Raw genomic sequence first — 21129 nt, 5'->3', positions numbered from 1 at the left:
TGCACAGAGCAGGCAAATTATTTAGTTTTTTTAATTCTTCAAAAGTGTATCCATTGTTTTAATTCTAATCACAGAAGCAGGGCTAAGATTTTGCAAAAGTTTGTATATCTGACATACACTTGGATCACACCTGACCCATATGTAGGCCCACAACCTCCCACACATTCAACTTTAAACATATGAGCCCGATTGAAGCTAGGTGATTCTTTTCAGGATTGCAGCCTCAGTCCAGGCGGTGGGAAAGGAAGACAGAGAAGGGAGTTAGGGATGAGGATCGGAAAGAAAAACAGCTGAGAAGAGGGAGCGCATTACAGAAGGAGAGAAAGGGGAAAGGAGCAGCACTCGCGAGCCAGGTTTCACACCTCTCCTGACTCACTGCACCCCTTCCCTCTGCTCTTCGGGACACTGCAGCGGCCTGCTTTCCACAGGTGCGGGCGCCTCCCGGTCCCGTGGGAGCAGCGCAGCATCACCTCTGGAAATCAGGTAAATCAACGCTGCGGGGTAGTGGGGCGCCTCACACGCGTCTGGGCGACCAAGAAACAAACACTGAAAATGAATCCCCTACGAGGGAGCTTTCCCCGGCCGACTCCGCCAGCCGCTAATCCCGGGCCAGGGCGGGGAGCAGGATTAGGTGGCTGCTGTGCAGCTGCTTCCGGCCCGGCGACCGCCTCCCCCTGCAACCAGAGCTCCTGCCCGGGCGGCGGGCCGCTGCGCGCGCCGCTCACCCGCGCACACCTGGGCTCACCTGGGCGTGCGCGGCCTCCGGCCCCTGTGCCCTGCTCTGCGCCCCGCCCGCCTACCAGTGCCTGGCCGCGCAGGCGCACGGCTCCTCGCCCGGCAGCTCTCCAGGGGCTCAGCGCTGTCATGGCGGCAGAGAGCAGCCGCGTTTGCAGCCGAGGCAGGAAGAGATGGGGCTAATTGAGACCGCAGGGTGAGGCAGCGGCGGCTGAAACTTTCAGCTCCTTCCCGCTCCGCGAGCGGCGGGTGCTTCTGCGCTAGGGGGGCTAGCGGCGCAAGGGCTCGCGAGTGGGGCAGCAGAGCAGAGCAGCCCGCTCCCCGCCCCTCAGCCGGGCATTACCCCCCCCCCCCTCCGCGGCGCACGAGACGCGAGGAGGAGAATTGGGTGAGCCTGAACTTCCTTCCTGAGTGGTTTGTCGTTGCACCTGTGCGTGCACAAGCGGGCGAAGGGGCAGCGGGCTCTGCACTCTCAGCTGCGGCGGAGGTCGGAGCCTGGGAGCGGGAGGCATGGAGGGACTAGAGCCGGGCATGGGGCGGGTCGCCTTGACTCCCCTTTAGAAACCCAGCGCTGTCTGGGGGGGCAAGTTCTACGGGTCGGGGGAGAGGCAATTGCTCCTCGGCTACTACCGTCCCTGTTTTGTGGGGCGGGGGAGGAGGTGGGCCATTGGTAACTTGGGGGGACGTCTGCCTTGCAGGGTCTTTCAAACGACTGGACGTGTTGCCTTTCGGGGCTTTACGTACCTGCCTCGGGGCAGTGGGGCAGCTGACCCAACCCTGCTGTTGAGGAAAAGCCAAGTTTGGGCGAGCGTTCTCCACACACCCTGTACTTGGGGTGTTTCGCAAGTTGGACCTGAAGAGAGAGTGAGCAAGAGACCCTTTCCCTGCCACTGAAATCACTCCTCATTGGCTGTGGCGGCTGTGCCTCTGGCATCTCAGCTAGTGATAATTTGAATTTAGCTAGCTATGGCTAGTGAAGACAAACAGGTTCTTCAGCCAACAGGTGATGGTGGAGGAGGAGGGAAAGGAGGAAGTGCTGCTGAAGTGGGGAGTACGCTGCAGCCCTTGAACCCAGGAGTCCCTATCCGAGGCATCAGGATGAAATTTGCAGTGCTGACGGGACTGGTGGAAGTTGGCGAAGTATCCAACAGGGATATTGTAGAAACTGTATTTAACCTGGTAAGCAGATCATCTTTCTAATGCTCTTTCTGGAGGTGGAAGGGAAAGTAACAAAATACACAGGCAAGAGAAGCAAGTAAAAACTCTGGGCATACTTGCATTATTTCCTTTTCTGAATCTCTTCTTTTCACTTATTTACATTCTTATGAAATACTTACTAATATATTCTGGCTAGATTTTCTTTTTTGCTGCTTACAACTTTTGCAGATGTTAAAGGTAATGTGTCTATGCATTATAAATTAAGCTTTTAAAAAAAATCTACACAGGTGTCAATCTCTTTTGCCTTGAGGGAAGCTGTAGCTTTTCCCAGTAGTAATTGAGAAACACATCAAAGTGTAATGTAGTATACATGGTTGTTCAACATGTTCATTTTTAATTGAAAAAGACAGTATGGCAAACCGTGTTAAGTCTTTTTAAAAACTTTTCCATGAAGGTGTAATGTTTATGGGCCTGTCGCTAAAGGCTGTGAGTGAATAATCCTTTTTCTTTCCATTTATGCATGGAATTTTCATATTCTAAGGTGTTTGGAAAGCTATTGACACCTATATTTAAATAAAATCACACTTACTTTGATTATTAGTAAAAGTTGTTGTTCACATGGCCTTTTAATTAACAAAGTAACCAGATGCATGCCGTATTGATTCTGCAGCTCAAAATAGCAGTAGCTTAAACAAAAAACAAAACCTTGTATTCTTTATTCAAGTATTTATTTAGGAAGTTTTAGCAAGTTTACAAATTCTTGCCATGCAAACATTAGAGAGAAAACAATTATGAAAACAGTGAGCATTTGTTTAGAGAAACAATATAATAAAACAGTAATATTAATCATCAGATCTCTCTCTGTTACAGGATGTTACCATCTTAGAGTGAGCATCCTTACACTACCATCACATGTGGTTTTAACATAGACGTTTTTAATAGTTCATAACAAGCAATATTGAAAACTGAATGGATTTCTTGTTCTGAGTAATCTACAGCACAATGTTGTAATGCACGCTCAATACCATATTAAGCAAACAGTTGGACCAGTTTTGCCCGAATGTTTAACTCGCACTATATAGGGTGCCCAAGTGTTGTGTGTGCGTGTAACTGTTTTTCTTATTACATTTTTACAATGGAGCTCTACTTTTGCTTGTGGCCTCTAGGATCTGCTTGAATATGGATCATGAACATATTGGTGGTAGTCTTAGTTTTTTGTGCTTGCTTTAGATAGATGCCTGAGATTGAATGAGGCTTCAGTTCTGACAAACCAGGAAGTGGGAGCACATGCAACAAGTATAAAACTTGTAACAAGAAAAGGTCACTGTTACTGCAGAAAGTATATTAGGTGTTAATTACTATCTGTACTTGAGTTATTTTGTTAGCAATATGCTTTTGCCTGTACTTCAGCGCTAATAATCTTAACATCTACATTTGTTAGGTCGGTTTAATGGCTTTTGACAATATCTTAATTTGATTAGTTATTCTTTAATGTATAGTTTTCAATAAATTTGTGTCTGGGTTTTCAGATTAATAAAATATTTCCTGTTGACATGCTATTTTAGTATTAAAAAGTTACAGGATCAAGGAGAGAAAACAAATGAGCACCAGAATATTTGTGAGATTGAAGTTTAGGAGGTGTACATTAGAGAGGAGTAGAGGCAAGCCATAATCAGTAAGTTTCCATAAATGTCTCAGCTAGGAGACGCTGAATTCAGTTCTTAAAAGTATACTTTGCAAATGCTTATTCTAAAGTAAACTCAGCTTTAAAGCACATGGAGGGGAAGGCTCATAGCGAATGGCTGGTGGAGTCTTCTTTATTTGGGGCTCTAAAGGACAAATCTTACTGTCCAAATGTGAAGTTCCACCGTATTCTGGCACATTGCTTTTCATACTTTGAGGATCCTTAGCCAAAGGTGAGTTGTCAGGGAGTGGCTGGGAGAGTTTGAGCAAAATTGCAGGAATACAGAAGCTACTATTTCCTCCTGCTGCTTCGTTTGAGTTCCTCAGTCCTCCCCTGCCCACTCTACCACAGGGAAGCATCATTTAAAGGTAATGGAGAGCCAGTGGCATTGGAACCCATGGTCCCTACTGTTCACAGAGCTTAGGTGGCTTCTAACACTCTTTCATGATCAGAGTGCAGTTCAGGGGAAGCTGAGAAGCTAAACCACTGTTAATCCCCACTGAGAAGCTGCACCCAAGCACCACACCCTCTTCCCTTTAACAGCTTCACTTGCCCAAAGCCACAATTTCTTAAGAATGTAAGAACAGCCATACTGGGTCAGACCAATGCTCCAACTAGCCCAGTATCCTGCCTTCTGACAGTGGCTGGTGTCAGGTGCTTCAGAGGGAATGAACAGGCCAATTTATCAAGTGATCCATCCCGTATCATCCAGTCCCAGCTTCTAGTGATCAGAGGTTTAGGGACACCCAGAGCATGGGGTTGCGTACATGACCATCTTGGCTAATAGCTGTTGCTGTACCTATTCCCCATGAACTTATCTTGTTCTTTTTTGAACCCAGTTCTACTTTTGGCCTTCACAACATCCACTGGCAATGAGTTCCGCAGGATGCATTGTGTGAAGTAGTACTTCCTTTATGTCTGTTTTAAACCTGCTGCCTATTAATTTCATTGGGTGACACCTGGTTCTTGTCTTATATGAAAGGGTAAATAACACTTCCCTATTTGCTTTCTCTACACAAGGGGTAGGCAACCTATGGCACGCGTGCCGAAGTCGGCACGTGAGCTGATTTTCAGTGGCACTCATGCTGCCCGGGTCCTGGCCACCGGTCCAGGGGGCTCTGCATTTTAATTTAATTTTAAATGAAGCTTCTTAAACATTTTAAAATCCTTATTTACTTTACATACAACAATAGTTTAGTTATATATTATAGACTTATAGAAAGAGACCTTCTAAAAATGTTAAAACGTATTACTGGCATGTGAAACCTTAAATTAGAGTGAATAAATGAAGACTCAGCACACCACTTCCGAAAGGTTGCCGACCCCTGCTCTACACCATTCATGATTTTATAGACCTTTATCGCATCCTTCTCTGTCGTCTCTCTTCCAGCTGAGCAGTCAGTCTTTTTAATCTCTCCTGATATTGAAGTTGTTCCATACCCCTAATCATTTTTATTGCCATTCTCTGTGTTTTTTCCAATTCTAATATCCTTTTTGAGACCGGGCAACCAGAACTGTATGAAATATTCAAGGTATGGACGTACCATGGATTTATATAGTGGCATTATGATATTCCCTTTCCTAATGGTTCCTAACTGTTAGCTTTTTTGACTGCTGCAGCACATTGAGTGGATGTTTTCAGAGACCTATCCACAATGACTCCAAGATCTCTCTCTTGAGTGGTAACAGCTAATTTAAACCCCATTGTTTTATATGTATAGTTGGGATTATGTTTTTCAATATGCATTACTTCGCATTTATCAACATTGAATTTCCTCTGCCATTTTGTTGCCCAGTCACCCAGTTTTGTGAGATCCCTTTGTAACTCTTAGTTATGTCAAAAGCAGACTGCAATCTTGAGTAATTTTGTATCCTCTGCAAACATCGCCATCTCACTGTTTATCCCTTTTTCCAGATCATTTATGAATATGTTGAACAGCACTGGTACCACTACAAATCTTTGGGAGACCGTGCTATTTTCTGCTCTCCACTGTAAAAATGGACTGTCTATTCCTACCCTTTGTCTCCTGTCTTGTAACGAGTTACTTATCTGTCACTGTCTTTGCTTAAGAGCCTTGGGCAAAGAACCACGTCAAAGGCTTTCTGAATGTCAAAGTACACTATATCCACTGGATCCCTCTTGTCCACATGCTTGTTGACCCCCTCAAATAATTGTTCCCCAACATACCGTGTTCATCTGTGTGTATGATGATTCTCTTCTTTACTGTAGTTTCAACCTATTTGCCTGTTAGTGAAGTTAGATTTACTGGCCTGTAATTGCCAGGATCACCTCTAGAGGCTTTTTAAAATATCGATGTCACATTAGCTATCTTCCAGTCATTGGAAAACATAATCCCAATTATGCACATAAAATGATGGGGTCTAAATTAGCTGTTACCTCTCAAGAAAGAGATATTGAAGTCACTGTGGATAGTGCTGTGAAAACAGTCACTCAGTGTGCAGCGGCAATCAAAAAAGCCAACAGAATGTTGAGAATCATTAAGAAAGGGATAGATAAGAAGAGAAAATATCGTTGCCTGTATCTAAATCCATATTGAATGCTGTGTGCCATCTCAAAAAAGATATATTGGAATTGGAAAAGGTTCAGAAAAGGGCAACAAAAATGATTAGGGGTATGGAATGGCTGCCATATGAGGAGAGATTAATAAGACTGGGACTTTTCAGCTTGGAAAAGAGAGATGACAAAGGGAGGATATGATAGAGGTCCATAAAATCATAACTGGTGTGGAGAAAGTAAATAAGGAAGTGTTATTTACTCCTTCTCATAACACAAGAACTAGAGATCACCAAATGAAATTAATAGGCAGCAGATTTAAAACAAACAAAAGGAAGTATTTCTTCACACAATGCACAGTCAACCTGTGGAACTCCTTGCCAGAGGATGTTGTGAAGGCCAAGACTATAACAGGGTTCAAAAAAGAACTAGATAAGTTCATGAAGGATTGGTCCATCAATGGCTATGGGCAAGGATGGTGTCCCTAGCCTCTGTTTGCCAGAAGCTGGGAATAGGCGATCACTTGATGATTACCCGTTCTGTTCATTCCCTCTGGGGCACCTGGCATTGGCCACTGTCGGAAGAGAGGGTACTGGGCTAGATGGACCTTTGGTCTGACCCAGTATGGCCATTCTTATGTTCTTATACTTACTCTCTTGTGCTGATCGAATTTGAAAAGTGGCTTTTAAGAATGTTGTTGTGATGTGCTATGTGTCTCAATTACTTTCAGAGCAAATTATCTCATAACTTGTAAAAGGAGAAGTCTGCCCTTCTGTCAATCCTGCAAATTCAGCGTGAGATCTGAAAGTCCTAATGTGTTCTGTAACTAGTAATAGATTCTTCAGGTTAAATTTTAGCCCTCAGTAGGGGGTTGGACGTAAGTAAATGAGGACAAATATTTTCCCCCCTGAACTGGGCTTCATTCATTTCACTAACTCATAGCTGTATTAGTTCAGCAGTGATGATAGGAATAAAACGAGGGGAACCATATTTTTGTTACCAAAGCAAGCAGACTTTGAACACACACAGGGAGCAGAGCTGAATAGGAATGTGTCATTACATAGTCACTGTTCATAGCAGAACTACACTCTAAAGGAATGTCTAAACTAGGATGAAATATGGGTTTTTAAACATGTTCTCAGACTTTCATGTAGACTGGGCAATTTGTATTTTACTAGCTGCTTAAGGGAGAACCCTATGAGGTTCATCTGCCCAGCAAAAATAAAAGAGCAGACTTGACATTCCTGATAATTAATGGTTTTAAAGACAACTTTTGAGGATTTCAGTATACATTATAAAGAAGCATAAAAAATTCATAAGCCCAATTTTTAAATATCCTTTGAAGGTCACTTAGAAAATAGAAATCCTGTCAAGTGATAATGCTGGCATAAGTAACAATAGTTCAGTCTAGTTATGCAGTAACTCCAAGTGTGCTGAGAACAAAATCTTTAACCTTTGCACATTAATGTATTGGAAGATTCCAATATCTACTGAGTTATACTTCCAGCATGCTTGTCAAAGGATTTGTTTATCCCTTGACCTCCATTGGGACACTACTACACTCTTAGAAACTTTGAAATAGATCTGTTCAGTTTCAGACAGTACTTTCTGAGAGCCCAGTAGTTTAGCCCATATTGCATGTGGTATTGCCTGTTTCATCATGCCTTAACTGCAAATAGTTTAGTGAAGAAAATGCTGATTATCACGGTGTAACTGACACTTTATCGTGAATTATGACAATAATTGGAAATGTCATTCCAGTTCAAATATTAGTCTTTGAAATCATGGAAACCTCTGAAATCCAATAGGCTGCACTGAGTTTGTATTGCTTATGAAATGCGATAAGGGTCTTTATTTTTTTTAAATTAAGGTTGGACAAAATTGGGTTAACGCAAGACATTTAATTAACATACCAATATTGAGAGGGTGAAGGCCCCCTTGAAGCAAACTTTGAAAACAAAACACAAACAAAAACACCTGTACGTGCTGTACAACTAGGAGGGGGGAAAGAGTAGAGTGGGAGAGAACTAATTCCTATTGACACTCTTACAGTCAAAAAGAAAAGTGCACAATTATAAAAGACAGTTTATCTTCTTGCCATATATCACAGTCATATACAGGTTTTCTGGCAAGGAAACAGCTTTATGTGAAGCACGGTTTGACTATCTACTTGTCCAGAAATTCTTGAAAGAATAGCAGAAATTATTCTACAGTTGGCAGCATGCAAAATGTAAGATTGGCCAAAATGTGAATTTATAATTTTTGTGCTCAGTGGAGGCAGCGGTTTTTAGGACCTGGAAGAATATGAAGTTTTCAAATTCAGAGACTCTACTTTTCTACCTACTGTCCCCAAGTTGCGTAACATTTTGCAGTATTAACTTTTGAGATTAAAATGATACTGGATATGAAACTAATGGACATGCTTAGTCAGAAGCTTGCCCTTGCTTCACCTTCTGCTATATAGATGTGCATCTTGCAATATCAGTCATACTCCTCTGAGTGATGCCTCCTTCTTATCATGGGACAGTATTAGATATAACTGCTATTTTGGGTATCTTTTTCTGCAACTTTAGTAACAGACTGCCTGAAATCTTATTCATTGGCCAGTATTTGTTAATAGTCCTTAGTTATGATATCACTTTTCTTCAGTAGATCTCAAAGCATTTTACAAAGCTATGCTGCATTAACTTGTGTTGAGAAATAGACATCTATATGGCAAGATCCCTGACTGTCTTAAGCAACTGGCATTGCACACTTGCGTTCATCCCTTCTGATTGGATGAATGTGGTGGTATGTGTAACCAAGGACTGGGAATTTGTGCCAGGGTTTTGCTCAGGGTTTAAGTTGACTAAGCATTTCGCCAGCAAACACAAGCAGGTCAAACACTCTGGTCTTTCTTTGTTGTTGTGATCTGCTGCGTCACCTTATCATATGTAAGTTATAAAAAGGAAGAGGACAAGAGCTGGTTTGCCCATGTGTAAAGGAAGAGGGCCACTTTTTGGCACTTCTTAATCACTTGTTAAACATAACACTATCAAAGCTGATAGACTGACAGTTATTTGGCTTGCTTCCCTCCCCTTTTCCCAGCCTATATGCAAAGGTTGTGATCTCTTGTGGGCTTTCTTTTAAAGGCCTGTTTTGTTTTCCAAGAGGCAGATATACTATTGGTCCTAATTCTTTCATACATTTAAAGGTCTGCCCCAAGAGATTGCAGGATCTTGGCCGTAGTTTCTACTGACATTAAGAGCATGCCTATGCAGGCAAGCCAATGGGCAAATGTGATGGCAGAAAAACATTGCTTTTTTTTTTTTTTTTTTGGTAAGAAAATGTCAGTATATCATATTCTTGAGATACCGTATATACTTGTTCATTAGCCCATTAGTTTATAAGCTGACCCCCCAAGATGGTTAGGTAAAAATAGCAAAAACTGTATGACCCTTTCATAAGCCGACCCTATATTTCAGGGGTTGGCAAACTTTGGCTCCCGGCCAGTGAGGGTAAGCCGCTGGCGGGTCGGGACCTCTTGTTTAGGGTTACCATACGTCCGGATTTTCCCGGACATGTCCGGCTTTTGGGGGCTCAAATCCCCGTCCGGGGGGAAATCCCCAAAAGCCGGGCATGTCCGGGAAAATCGGGAGGGCTCGGTGGTGCTCGGCTGGGGCCTCTTTGGCTGGGGTCGGCGGTGCGGGGCCGGGGTCGCCGGGCCGGAGGCATGGTGCCAGGCCGGGGGCGTGGTGCCGTGCCGGGGTCCAGGAGCCGGGCGCGCGGTGCTGGGCCGGGAACCAGGGGCGCGGTGGCAGGCCGGGGGCCAGGCCGGGCCAGCAGTGCCGGGCTGGGTGCCGGGCCAGGAGCCGGGGGCCGGGCCGCCGGGGGCCGGCGGTGCTGGGCGGGCCAGGGGCCGAGCCCGGGGTGTTCGGCCGGGGACCAGCAGTGCTGGGTGGGCCGGGGGTGGTTGGCCGGGGACCGGCGGTGCTGGGTGGGCCGGGGGTGGTCGGCTGGGGGCCGGGCCCGGGGCCAGCACCCCAGGGCCCGAGCTGACCCAGTCTGGAAACGCCGGGGGGCTAGCCTGGGCCGCGCCTTCTCCCCCCACACTCCCCCTTACCTGCTTCAGGCTTCCCGGGAATCAAATGTTCGCGGGGAGGGGGTGGAGAATTTGGGGAAGGGGCGGAGTTGGGGCAGGGCGTGGGCGGGGCTGGGGGCGGGGCCGGGGCCCCGTGGAGTGTCCTCCTTTTGGAGGCACAAAATATGGTAACCCTACTCTTGTTTACCTGGAGCGTCTGCAGACATGGAGCCCCTCAGTTCCCTGAGGCCAAGGTTTGCTGTTCCCAGCCAATGGGAGCTGTGGGAAAGCTCCCATTGGCTGGGAACAGCGAACCGCAGCCACAGGGAGCTGAGGGGCTCCATGCCTGCAGACGCTCCAGGTAAACAAAAGGACAACGTATTAGATATTCAGTGATTTCATAGAGTTTAAAATCATCACATTTTGGTGTAGACCCGTTTATAAGCCGCCCCCGTTCTTTGATGCGTCATTTTTTTACCAAAAATATTCGGCTTATAATGAGTATATATGGTAATTTATTGGCTTTGTATTGAGGAAGAAGGCTATGGGAAGGCTACTTCCCATAACTTAATTAAAACAAACAAAAAAACCCCACAACGCTTGTCAGACCATCTCCTTCTGAAATTAATTCTGGGGGCTTCTTTTTCTTGTCAAATTCTTACTCCACTGGGACGCATGCATAGTGTGATTATGAAGGAAAAATCGGGGTTTTTCCTTATGGAAACTGTTTTTTTTTTTTTTAAACTTGTACCCAATTGTGTAAAAGGAAAAGATGGAGTAGATTAAAATAAAATTAGCACCTTTACATTTACCACAGCTGTCAAAGTAGATCACTAGTTCCTCAGTAGGTATGCATTGTTTGGCCTAGCTTGATATGAAGTTTTATAGTTTTAGTGTTTTACTGTGCTAATCCAGTTTCAAAAGCAGCATTTCAGATTAAACGAAAGCGTGTATTGCAACTAAAGCATAATTCTCCTCTGGGTCACTGGTGATTACCCCTCTAGCTATAGTTATCCCTGTTCTGTCACTTCAGCCTACCTACAGTATGCATGATAAAGTAACAGGTTTTAGCCGAGTTAGGTTTGCAGTCTAAAAATCTCAGTAAACTAGTCAACTCACTACATTTATATGGTTATGCATAACTTCAGCTGTATGACTTGCCTTGATTTCCCACCAGTCAGTGTGAGGCATAGAGCTAAAACTCAATTCAATACTTGCAAAATATTTCCCTTAATGTTCTTTCTGTTGAATTTAGCATAATATGAACCCACTAACTCTTAATTATGGTGGATGAATTTGTGCCAAGGATGACCATCTCCTTTTGCTTTCCTTCACCTCTTCTTCCTCAGTTATACCGAAAATGAATTTGAGCATGCTTGTGAAGTGTTGTGCTTCTCCTTTTCACTCCTTAGTTCTGTTCCCCTGTGTACTTGAGTTGCCTGTTTACACTCTGAATCCAGTGATGATGAGAATCCAGTAATAGAACATGATTATCTCAACTTTAGTTTAACAGTGTCTATCTTGTAGTGTAAATGAGACCTAATTGCACCATGAACCATGGCACAGGCTTGGTCAAAATCATTCATACACATTTGCATAATCGATTTTCAACACTGACATTGAGTCACATACACTACCCCATTGAAATGTACCTTACTTGACTACAAATGCATGCACCATTATGATGGTGTATATAGCTTGTCCAGGTTTTGGGAGAGAGCGTTACACCTCTTTTTCCTTTTAAAGGAAATACCAAAGCTACATGTTGCATGTGCAGGAATTCAGAGAATTTGTCTGTGAAGAAAAGGGCTGGGCCTGGCTCTGATTAATACCCCAGCACACATTAAAAGGGATGTACATATAATCTTTAGCGATCTGGTTTATGGAACTAGCCTTACCTTGTGGGACAGAAGAAATACAGTTGAAGAAAACTTCTTGACCAACTAAAACTTTGGCTTCTAAATTAACTTAAAAGGGATGTTTTTTAGAAATGAGTTTGTTGGAAACCTTTTGAACACATGATTTAAAACTCTGTGGGAAGATTTTTTTGTTTGTTTGTTTCTACAAAACTACTAAACATATTGATAAGTATAATGGAACTTCAAGGAGTGCTATTTCCATACATGACTGTTATGGCTGATGTCTCACAATCACCTATGTAAATCCCACCTATTTAATCAGAGACTTCCCTAAGTTAACTTCTATTGATCAAGCAGCAAAATCAATTTCTCATCTCTTCTCCTTCAGATATACCACAGTCGTATTTAGCTCCAAGTTTACCTCCCTAATATGATTTTCTCATGGCAGTCATTCATTGGAAACTTTACTGGTTTAACCCTTCACTATCTTCAGAGGTCAGTTCTCTGAAGCTGTTGACACACTAAACTCTGTATTCATCACCTGTTAAAGTAGTGGTCTGGGTTGAAGACCCATAACATTGATGGTTAAGAAAGTGTTAAAGACCTCTAAGTATCTATAGATTTTTAACATATAAGACAGCTGAGATACTTGATAGATATCTAATTCACAAGGAGGAGTACACAGGTATGCAAGAGCAGAGTTAAGGTTCTTGGGGGGGTATTACTTTTCCATACTTTACCGTTTTTTGTTTTTTTTTAAATCTGAATGTTGAATTTCCTGTTTTTCTGGGTTTTCAAAATAGGAACACTAAGCACTCACATAATGCCCTTTATCAAAGGGTCTTGAAGTGCTTAACACCTGCCTTCCAACTCTCCTAATGAGGTAGGTCAGCTTCCTCATTTTGCAAATAGGAATTTGGGCATTGAAAGGTTGTGCCTTGCATGGGAGGCAATGCAATCTAGCAGAGTAGGTACAGAACAAAGAGAAAGTAGAGCTGGCTGCTAATTCTGATTGTGAACAGACTGCTGAGGCTTTGAGAAGGTCATTTAACCTCTCTGTTAGCTTTTCCATCTTTAAAATGTGGATAATGCTTTTCTACCAGACAGATGACTTGTAAGGCATAATTAAGGCATTCTGAGATCCTTGGGTAAAAGGGTGAAACAGGGTAGTCTGCCCCTTTTCACACCATGGGACCTGGTGCCAGTCAACCCTGTTCTGAGGTAGAGCCTGTTAAGAACAGGTTGGGGCCTTGTAGTTTACCTCACAAGCACTTGGTTCCTAATAAGGGTTGAAAGGTCCCTTTTTGAGGGAGGAAAGCTACAGGAAGCAGGTTGGCTCCTGTGGCCTGCAGCAGAGCAGGGAACCTGTAAGGAATAGATGCAACTGCAGAAGACCTCAGGTTACTGGGGAAGGGACTGGAGAAATGCTGAATTTATGGTGTTTGGAAAAAATAAAGCAGAAACCCTGAGGCAAAGGGCTAGGAGTGTGATGTCAATTAGTTCCTGAGCTGGGGAGACAAGCCAGTAGCCTACAATACTGTAGAATGCAAAATGTTAAGCCAACATACTGGAAACAGATTTTGGGAGTTTCTGGTGCTCTGTCCGTCTCCTCAATCTGCTAGACCAAAATTTTCTTGTACTTTTACCTTCTCATAACTGGTCCAAAGCTTCCAATATCTGTATGCATAGCCTGTGGACTTTTGTCTGCACTGTATTATTCATGTAGCTTTTTCTGGTAGCATCCACAATGTGTTGTACAAACCTAAAATAAAGCACATTCAGTGCCAGAATGGACTTTGAGTATAAAAAAGACAGAGAATAGAGGGAAAGGATACATCATGTGTGTGAGGTGAAGATTGTACACAATAAAACAATAATGTGACCTAATAAACTAAAATTGTGACTTACCCAGTTGTTTCTTAGGGCTAGTCTACACTGGCAACGGCCGCAACAGCGCTTTAACATGGCTTGTGTAGTTGTGGTAGAGCGCTGGGAGAGAGCTCTCGCAGCGCTCTAAAAAACCCACCTCCACGAGAGGCGTAGCTCCCAGTGCTGGTGCACTGTCCACACTGGCACTTTACAGTGCTGAAACTTGCTGTGCTCGGGGGGGGGGGAGGGAGTGTTTTTCACACCCCTGAGTAAGAAAGTTGCAGCACTGTAAAGTGCCGGTGTAGACAAGCCCTTAGTCAGCCACTATCAGTCAGCTAGATTCTTGCAGGTTTTGATAGGAGTGGGTCTTCAATATGTCTCTCTCACTTTAGGAGTTTTGAAGTTTATATGCTTACTCCTTACTTCTGGGTAAAGTAGCAAGTTTATTACTAGACACCTTTCTCACTGCATAGTACAAAGGAATGTTTTAAGAGACTGTCAGTTGGGGATTTGAATGTGAAGAAAGTAGTGGTTTTGTGGACCAGGAAGGGCATTCCATACTTAGGGGGAGGCATGGAAGAAGGCACAGTGATAACTGTTGAAATGGATGAACAGTGTCAAGATTGGCATCAAGACTGGGAAATATGGGGAGACATGGAAAGAGCTAAAGATTAGGTTATTAGGAAAGGGCAGAATTGTGCAGGGTGTTTGAAGGAGAGAACCAGAAAGTCTCCACTTGGTAAAGTGGAAGTAGGCAGGTTTAAAACCTGTGAGGTCAGATCAGATTGATAGCTAATGAGATTTTTGGTACTTGTCTTATATGGACTGTCAAAGCTGCCAGTTTTTGAAGACTACCAAATATGTTTTGGTGTCTTGATTTGAAGTTATCTCAGATACACTATGGACATTTTGGTTTATCTTGCGCTGTCCCCACATACACTCAATTTTTCCATATTAAAGGTAAATGCAGTAATCCCTTCCTAAATAAATCTCATTTAATATGGTATTCTAACCTGATTGTTAAGAAATACAATTTGGAAATGGCATTTCTAGTTTTTTATTTTTTTTATACAGTCCGAACATTCTTTGATCATTTAGTGGGACAGCTGCATGATATTGTTGCATTAATCAAGCTCTACAGTTTTTGTCATTAGATGTGAAATAGCTACTTGCCACTCTTCAGTGTTTCTGTATATGAGATGATTTAAGATTATATTCTGGCAAATGCATCCTTGCATGCATTGAATTTAATGCATGCATTTTTTTAAAAGTTTCTATTTTTTGCAAGTGGGTCAATCTGGGGGAAAAAACACCTTGTTCATAATTCCTAATTGCAGGTATACAGTTGGCTAACTTTCTACCATTCAAGTATCTCCCTAAAGGCCTTTTTGGCCCGCTCATAATATTTTGTATGAGGGTTTTTGGTATTAACTTGACCTAATTATTAACTTCTTAATTTAGATTTATTTTGCTTTAACTAATTCTTAATTTTATACTGCAGATCCAGCATTGTACTAATGTCTCCAATTACATGACCGTATTGTTGCCTTTTAAAAGCTTGTTCAGTGGTCAGTCTTTTCTATTACGGTAGACATCCAGCTTTCATCTAGCAGAGAATCCTGTAGGAGATTTGCCAGGAGTCTGAGGGTCCTACTTCATGTGCATAAAGCAGAAGACATTTGCTGTTTTTTTTTTTTTTTTTTTTTTTAGTACAAAGTATCCCTAGTGGAGACTATGGTTTTTAACCTGCAGTACTCCATATTTAGGGCAGATAGTTCTCAAACTTCCTCCCTACAACCACCACCATAAGCCCAAACTTGTCAACTGGTGACACCGTATGAACAGTTATAATTACTACTCTTTCCATTTCACTGCAGTTTCAATGCTGGCATCATAATCTTACTAATCTTTCCCAAAAGCTAGCATTTATATAGTGCTGTAAAGTTCCAAACCTTCACAAACAGTTAAGATATTGGCATACAGTTTCAACTGAGAAACAATTTGTTAGGGGAAACAGTAATATCTTCCACTCCAATATATTCCAATAAGGTTCTGAGAATGAGGGATGAGTGTTCTTGTAGGCATGGTTTTTCAATATGTACCTGGAGAATTCTACTGTTTGTTTTTAGAACTGTCATAGGTGGTAGGTGATTGGGAACAGCCAGTGGGATCTGGGAGTGCTTGGTCTCTCCCAGGAAGTGCTCAGCCCTTTGGGACTGACAGCTGGAACTCTCTCCTCCCCCCGCAGCTGGCACTGACAGCCTGAGTTGTCAGTGGGGTGCAGACTCATAGAATGATAGAATATCAGGGTTGGAAGGGACTTCAGGAGGTCATCTAGTCCAACCCCCTGCTCAAAGCAGGACCAATTCCCAACTAAATCATTCCAGCCAGGGCTTTGTCAAGCCTGACCTTAAAAACCTCTAAGGAAGGAGATTCCACCATCTCCCTAGGTAACCCATTCCAGTGCTTCACCGCCCTCCCAGTGAAAAAGTTTTTTCCTAATATCCAATCTAAACCTCCCCCACTGCAACTTGAGACACCATTATCCTTGTTCTGTCATCTGCTACCACTGAGAACAGTCTAGATCCATCCTCTTTGGAACCCCCTTTCAGGTAGTTGAAAGCAGCTATCAAATCCCTCCTCATTCTTCTCTTCTTCAGACTAAACAATCCCAGTTCTCTCAGCCTCTCCTCAAGTCATATGCTCCAGCCCCCTAATAATTTTTGTTGCCCTCCACTGGACTCTTTCCAATTTTTCCATATCCTTCTTGTAGTGTGGGGCCCAAAACTGGACACAGTACTCCAGATCAGGCCTCACCAATGTCGAATAGAGGGGAATGATCACGTCCCTCGATCTGCTGACAGTGTCCCTACATATGCAGCCCAAAATGCCATTAGCTTTCTTGGCAACAAGGGCACATTGTCTACTCATTTCCAGCTTCTCGTCCACTGTGACCCCTAGGTCCTTTTCTGCAGAACTGCTGCCTAGCCACTCAGTCCCTAGTCTGTAGCAGTGCATGGGATTCTTCCGCCCTAAGTGCAGGACTCTGCACTTGTCCTGTTTGAACCTCATCAGATTTCTTTTGGCCTAATCCTCTAATTTGTCTAGGCCCCTCTGTATCCTATCCCTACCCTTCAGCGTATCTACCACTCCTCCCAGTTAGTGTCATCTGCAAACTTGCTGAGGGTGCAGTCCATGCCATCCTCCAGATCATTAATGAAGATATTGAACAAAATCGGCCGCAGGACCGACCCTTGGGGCTCTCCGCTTGATACCAGCTGCCAACTAGACATGGAGCCATTGATCACTACCTGTTGAGCCTGACGATCTAGCCAGCTTTCTATCCACCTTATAGTCCACTCATCCATCCCATATCAAAAACTTTGCTAAAGTCAAGGAATAACACGTCCACTGTTTTTCCCCTCATCCACAGAGCCAGTTATCTCATCCATAGAAGGCAATTAGGTTAGTCAGGCATGACTTGCCCTTGGTGAATCCATGCTGACTGTTCCTGATCACTTGCCTCTCCTCTAAGTGCTTCAGAATTGATTCCTTGAGGACCTGCTCCATGATTTTTCCAGGGACTGAGGTGAGGCTGACTTGTCTGTAGTTCCCCGGATCCTCCTTCTTCCCTTTTTTAAAGATGGGCACTAGATTAGCCTTTTTTCAGTCATCCAGGACCTCCCCCAATCGCCATGAGTTTTCAAAGATAATGGCCAATGGCTCTGCAATCGCATCCACCAACTCCTTTAGCACCTTTGGATGCAGTCCATCTGGCCCTCTGGACTTGTGCTCGTCCAGCTTTTCTAAATAGTCCTGAACCACTTCTTTCTTCACGGAGGGCTGGTCACCTCCTCCCCATGCTGTGCTGCCCAGTGCAGTAGTCTGGGAGCTGACCTTGTTCGTGAAGACAGAGGCAAAAAAGCATTGAGTACATTAGCTTTTTCCACATCCTCTGACACTAGGTTGCCTCCCTCATTCAGTAAGGGGCCCACACTTTCCTTGACTTTCTTCTTGTTGCTAACATATCTGAAGAAACCCTTCTTGTTACTCTTAACATCTCTTGCTAGCTGCAACTCCAAGTGTGATTTGGCCTTCCTGATTGCACTCCTGCATGCCTGAGCAATATTTTTATACTCCTCCCTGGTCATTTGTCCAATCTTCCACTTCTTATAAGCTTCTTTTTTGTGTTTAAGATCAGCAAGGATTTCACTATTAAGCCAAGCTGGTTGCCTGCCATGTTTACTATTCTTTCTACACATTGGGATAGTTTGTTCCTACAACCTCAATAAGGATTCTTTAAAATACAGCCAGCTCTCCTGTACCCCTTTCCCCCTCATGTTATTCTCCAGGGGATCCTGTCCATCAGTTCCCTGAGGGAGTCAGTCTGCTTTTCTAAAGTCCAGGGTCCGTATTCTGCCGTTCTCCTTTCTTCCTTGTGTCAGGATCCTGAACTTGACCATCTCATGGTTACTGCCTCCCAGGTTCCCATCCACTTTTCCTTCCCCTACTAGTTCTTCCCTGTTTGTGAGCAGCAGGTCAAGACGACCTCTGTCCCTAGTTGGTTCCTCTAGTACTTGCACCAGGAAATTGTCCCCTACACTTTCCAAAAACTTCCTGGATTGTCTATGCACTGCTCTATTGCTCTCCGAGCAGATATCAGGGTGATTGAAGTCTGCTATGAGAACCGGGGCCTATGATCTAGTAACTTCTGCTAGTTGCCAGAAGAAAGCCTTGTCCATCTCACCCCCCTGGTCTGGTGGTCTATAGCAAACTTCGACCATGACATCCCCCTTGTTGCTCGCACTTCTAAACTTAATCCAGAGACTCTCAGGTTTTTCTGCATTTTTATACCGGACTTGCATACAATGCAACTCCCCCACCTTTTCTGCCCGGCCTGTCCTTCCTGAACAGTTTATATCCATCCATGACAGTCCTCCAGTCATGTGAGTTATCCCACCAAGTCTCTGTTATTCCAATCACATCATAATTACTTGACCGTGCCAGGACTTCCAGTTCTCCTTGCTTGTTTCCCAGGCTTCTTGCATTTATGTATAGGCACTTAAGATAACTTGCTGATTGTCCTGCTTTCTCAATATGAGGCAGGAGTCCTCACCTCTTGCACTCTCCTGCTCATGCTTCTTCCTGGTATCCCATTTCCCCACTTACCTCAGGGCTTTGGTCTCCTTCCCCTGGTGAACCTAGTTTAAAGCCCTCCTCACTAGGCTAGCCAGCCTGCTTGCGAAGATGCTCTTCCCTCTCTTCATTAGGTAGAGCCCATCTCTGCCTAGCACTCCTCCTCCTTGGACACCACCCCACGGTGAAAGAATCCAAAGCCTTCTCTCCAACAAATGGCTGTGCAGGTGGTGTCGACTTCCATGATTTGACAGTCTCTACCCGGGCCTTTTCCTTCCACAGGGAGGATGGATGAGAACACCACTTGTGCCTCAAACTCCTTTATCCTTCTTCCCAGATCCACATAGTCTGCAGTGATCTGCGCAAGGTCATTCTTAGCAGTATCATTGGTGCCCGCGTGGAGAAGCAGGAAGGGGTAGCAACCTGAGGGCTTGATGAGTCTCGGCAGTCTCTCTGTCACATTGTGAATCCTAGCTCCTGGCAAGCAGCAGACTTCTCGGTTTTCCTCGTCGGGACGGCAGATAGATGACTCAGTCCCTCTGAGGCGGGAGTCCCCGACCACCACCACCCGCCTCCTTCTCTTGGGAGTGGTGGTCGTGGAACCCCCATCCCTAGGACAGTGCATCTCATGCCTTTCAATCAGTGGAATCTCCTTCTGCTCCCTTCACTCAGATGTATCATCTGGTCCACTCTCCGCATTAGTACCTGTGGAGAGAACATGAAAACGGTTGCTCACCTGTATCTGCATTGCTGGTACATGGACGCTCCTCTTTTTTCTTCTGGAGGTCACATGCTGCCAAATTATTTCACCATCCTTCTGTCCCCGCTGTGCAGCCTGCTCTGATTCTTCAGAATGTTGTGCCCGTCGAAGCATATCCTGATGTCTGTCCAGGAAATCTTCATTTTCTCTTATGCAACGCAGGGTTGATACTTGTTTGTCCAGACCTTGAACCTTCTCTTTCAATATGGAGACCAGCTTGCACTGTGTACGGACAAAGTTGCTTCTGTCCTGTGGAAGAAAGACAAACATGGCACATCATGTGCAGGTCACAACAACCGATCGCTCACCATCCATATTACCTTCCTTCTAAGAGCTTCCTCAGCTGTTGCAGGAACTACTCAGAGAAACCTGCAAGATGAAAGACTCAGTGGGCTCTCCCCAGGCGAACTCCCAGTCAAACTCCCCCTGTTAGCCTCTCCGCTGTTTGTAGCTGACTACCTTTTTATAACAGTGAGGCCCACTCAAGGCCCACCTGGAACAAAGCACTCCCAATTCACACTTTTCAAACAATCAAGCACACGGTCAAACTGTCCCCGCAACAGACACTCAGATACTCACCAACACAGCCCCCCAAAGCAGCACTTAGCATATCTCCTCTCGGACAGATCCCAGTCAAACTTCCTCTGTTCTCTCCACTGTTCTCCGCTCAGCTGGTTCGCAGCTGTGAGCTGCCCTGGCACTGACATGCCAAAGCCCTGCTGCCGCCTCCTGGTGAGGGATTGGGAGGGGGGAGAGCAGAGCCCAATCCCAACCAATGCCCGGGCTTGGGGTCTCCCCCTCTCCCCCAAAATCCGTCACCGGGAAGCGGCAGTAGGGCTCACAGCAAGAGCTCTCCGCCTGCCCTGCCTCAGGACTGACAACCTGAGCTATGAGCCCCCATCTGCTCCAGGGCTGACAGCTCCAGCTGTGAGCCTGCACTGGGCTCAGTTGCACAGCAGGGAGGCTACCAGCAGTGAAACTGAAGTTCTCGTCAGTTTCATGGCTGCTATTATTTTACATTTGATCTCCAGCTTCTGGCTGTCAGCTCTGGAGCTGGGAGCCCTACATGACAGCTCAGGCTGTCATCCCTGGGGTATGGGGAGGAGCCTCCAGCTGAGACACCCCCCTCCCACCCTCTTTGCAGGCTGACAGTGGAGCTGGAGCCAAAATGTGAAATAATAGCAGCCGTGAAACTGACGAGGACTTCAGTTTCACTGTTGGAAGGCTCCCTGCTGTGAAATTGAGCCCTGCATGGGCTCACAGGTCAGGCTGTCTGTGTGGGAGCTGTGGGGGGTTTCACAGTTGACAGCTCAGGCTGTCAGAGTGGGGGACCCTAGTTGTGAGAGGCATTCA

At 44.7% G+C, this 21129-nt stretch overlaps 1 protein-coding gene across 1 annotated transcript in view; it reads left to right on the top strand.

Annotated features, from left to right (window-relative positions):
- Positions 1 to 847: 847 nt before the first annotated feature.
- The window catches only part of LRBA (LPS responsive beige-like anchor protein), a 567906-nt gene continuing 547624 nt past the window's right edge, over positions 848 to 21129 (top strand). The window contains exons 1-2 of the mRNA XM_034771513.1: positions 848 to 1123; positions 1434 to 1914. Coding sequence (XP_034627404.1) covers positions 1702 to 1914 — 213 coding nt within the window. The 5' untranslated portion in view covers positions 848 to 1123; positions 1434 to 1701. The remainder of the gene's footprint in view (positions 1124 to 1433; positions 1915 to 21129) is intronic.

The sequence above is a fragment of the Trachemys scripta genome, chromosome 5 (assembly GCF_013100865.1).
Source record: "Trachemys scripta elegans isolate TJP31775 chromosome 5, CAS_Tse_1.0, whole genome shotgun sequence".
NCBI classification, from domain to species: domain Eukaryota; kingdom Metazoa; phylum Chordata; order Testudines; family Emydidae; genus Trachemys; species Trachemys scripta.
Note: the sequence above shows the minus strand (reverse complement) of the source record. Positions and strands in the feature narration are given on the sequence as shown.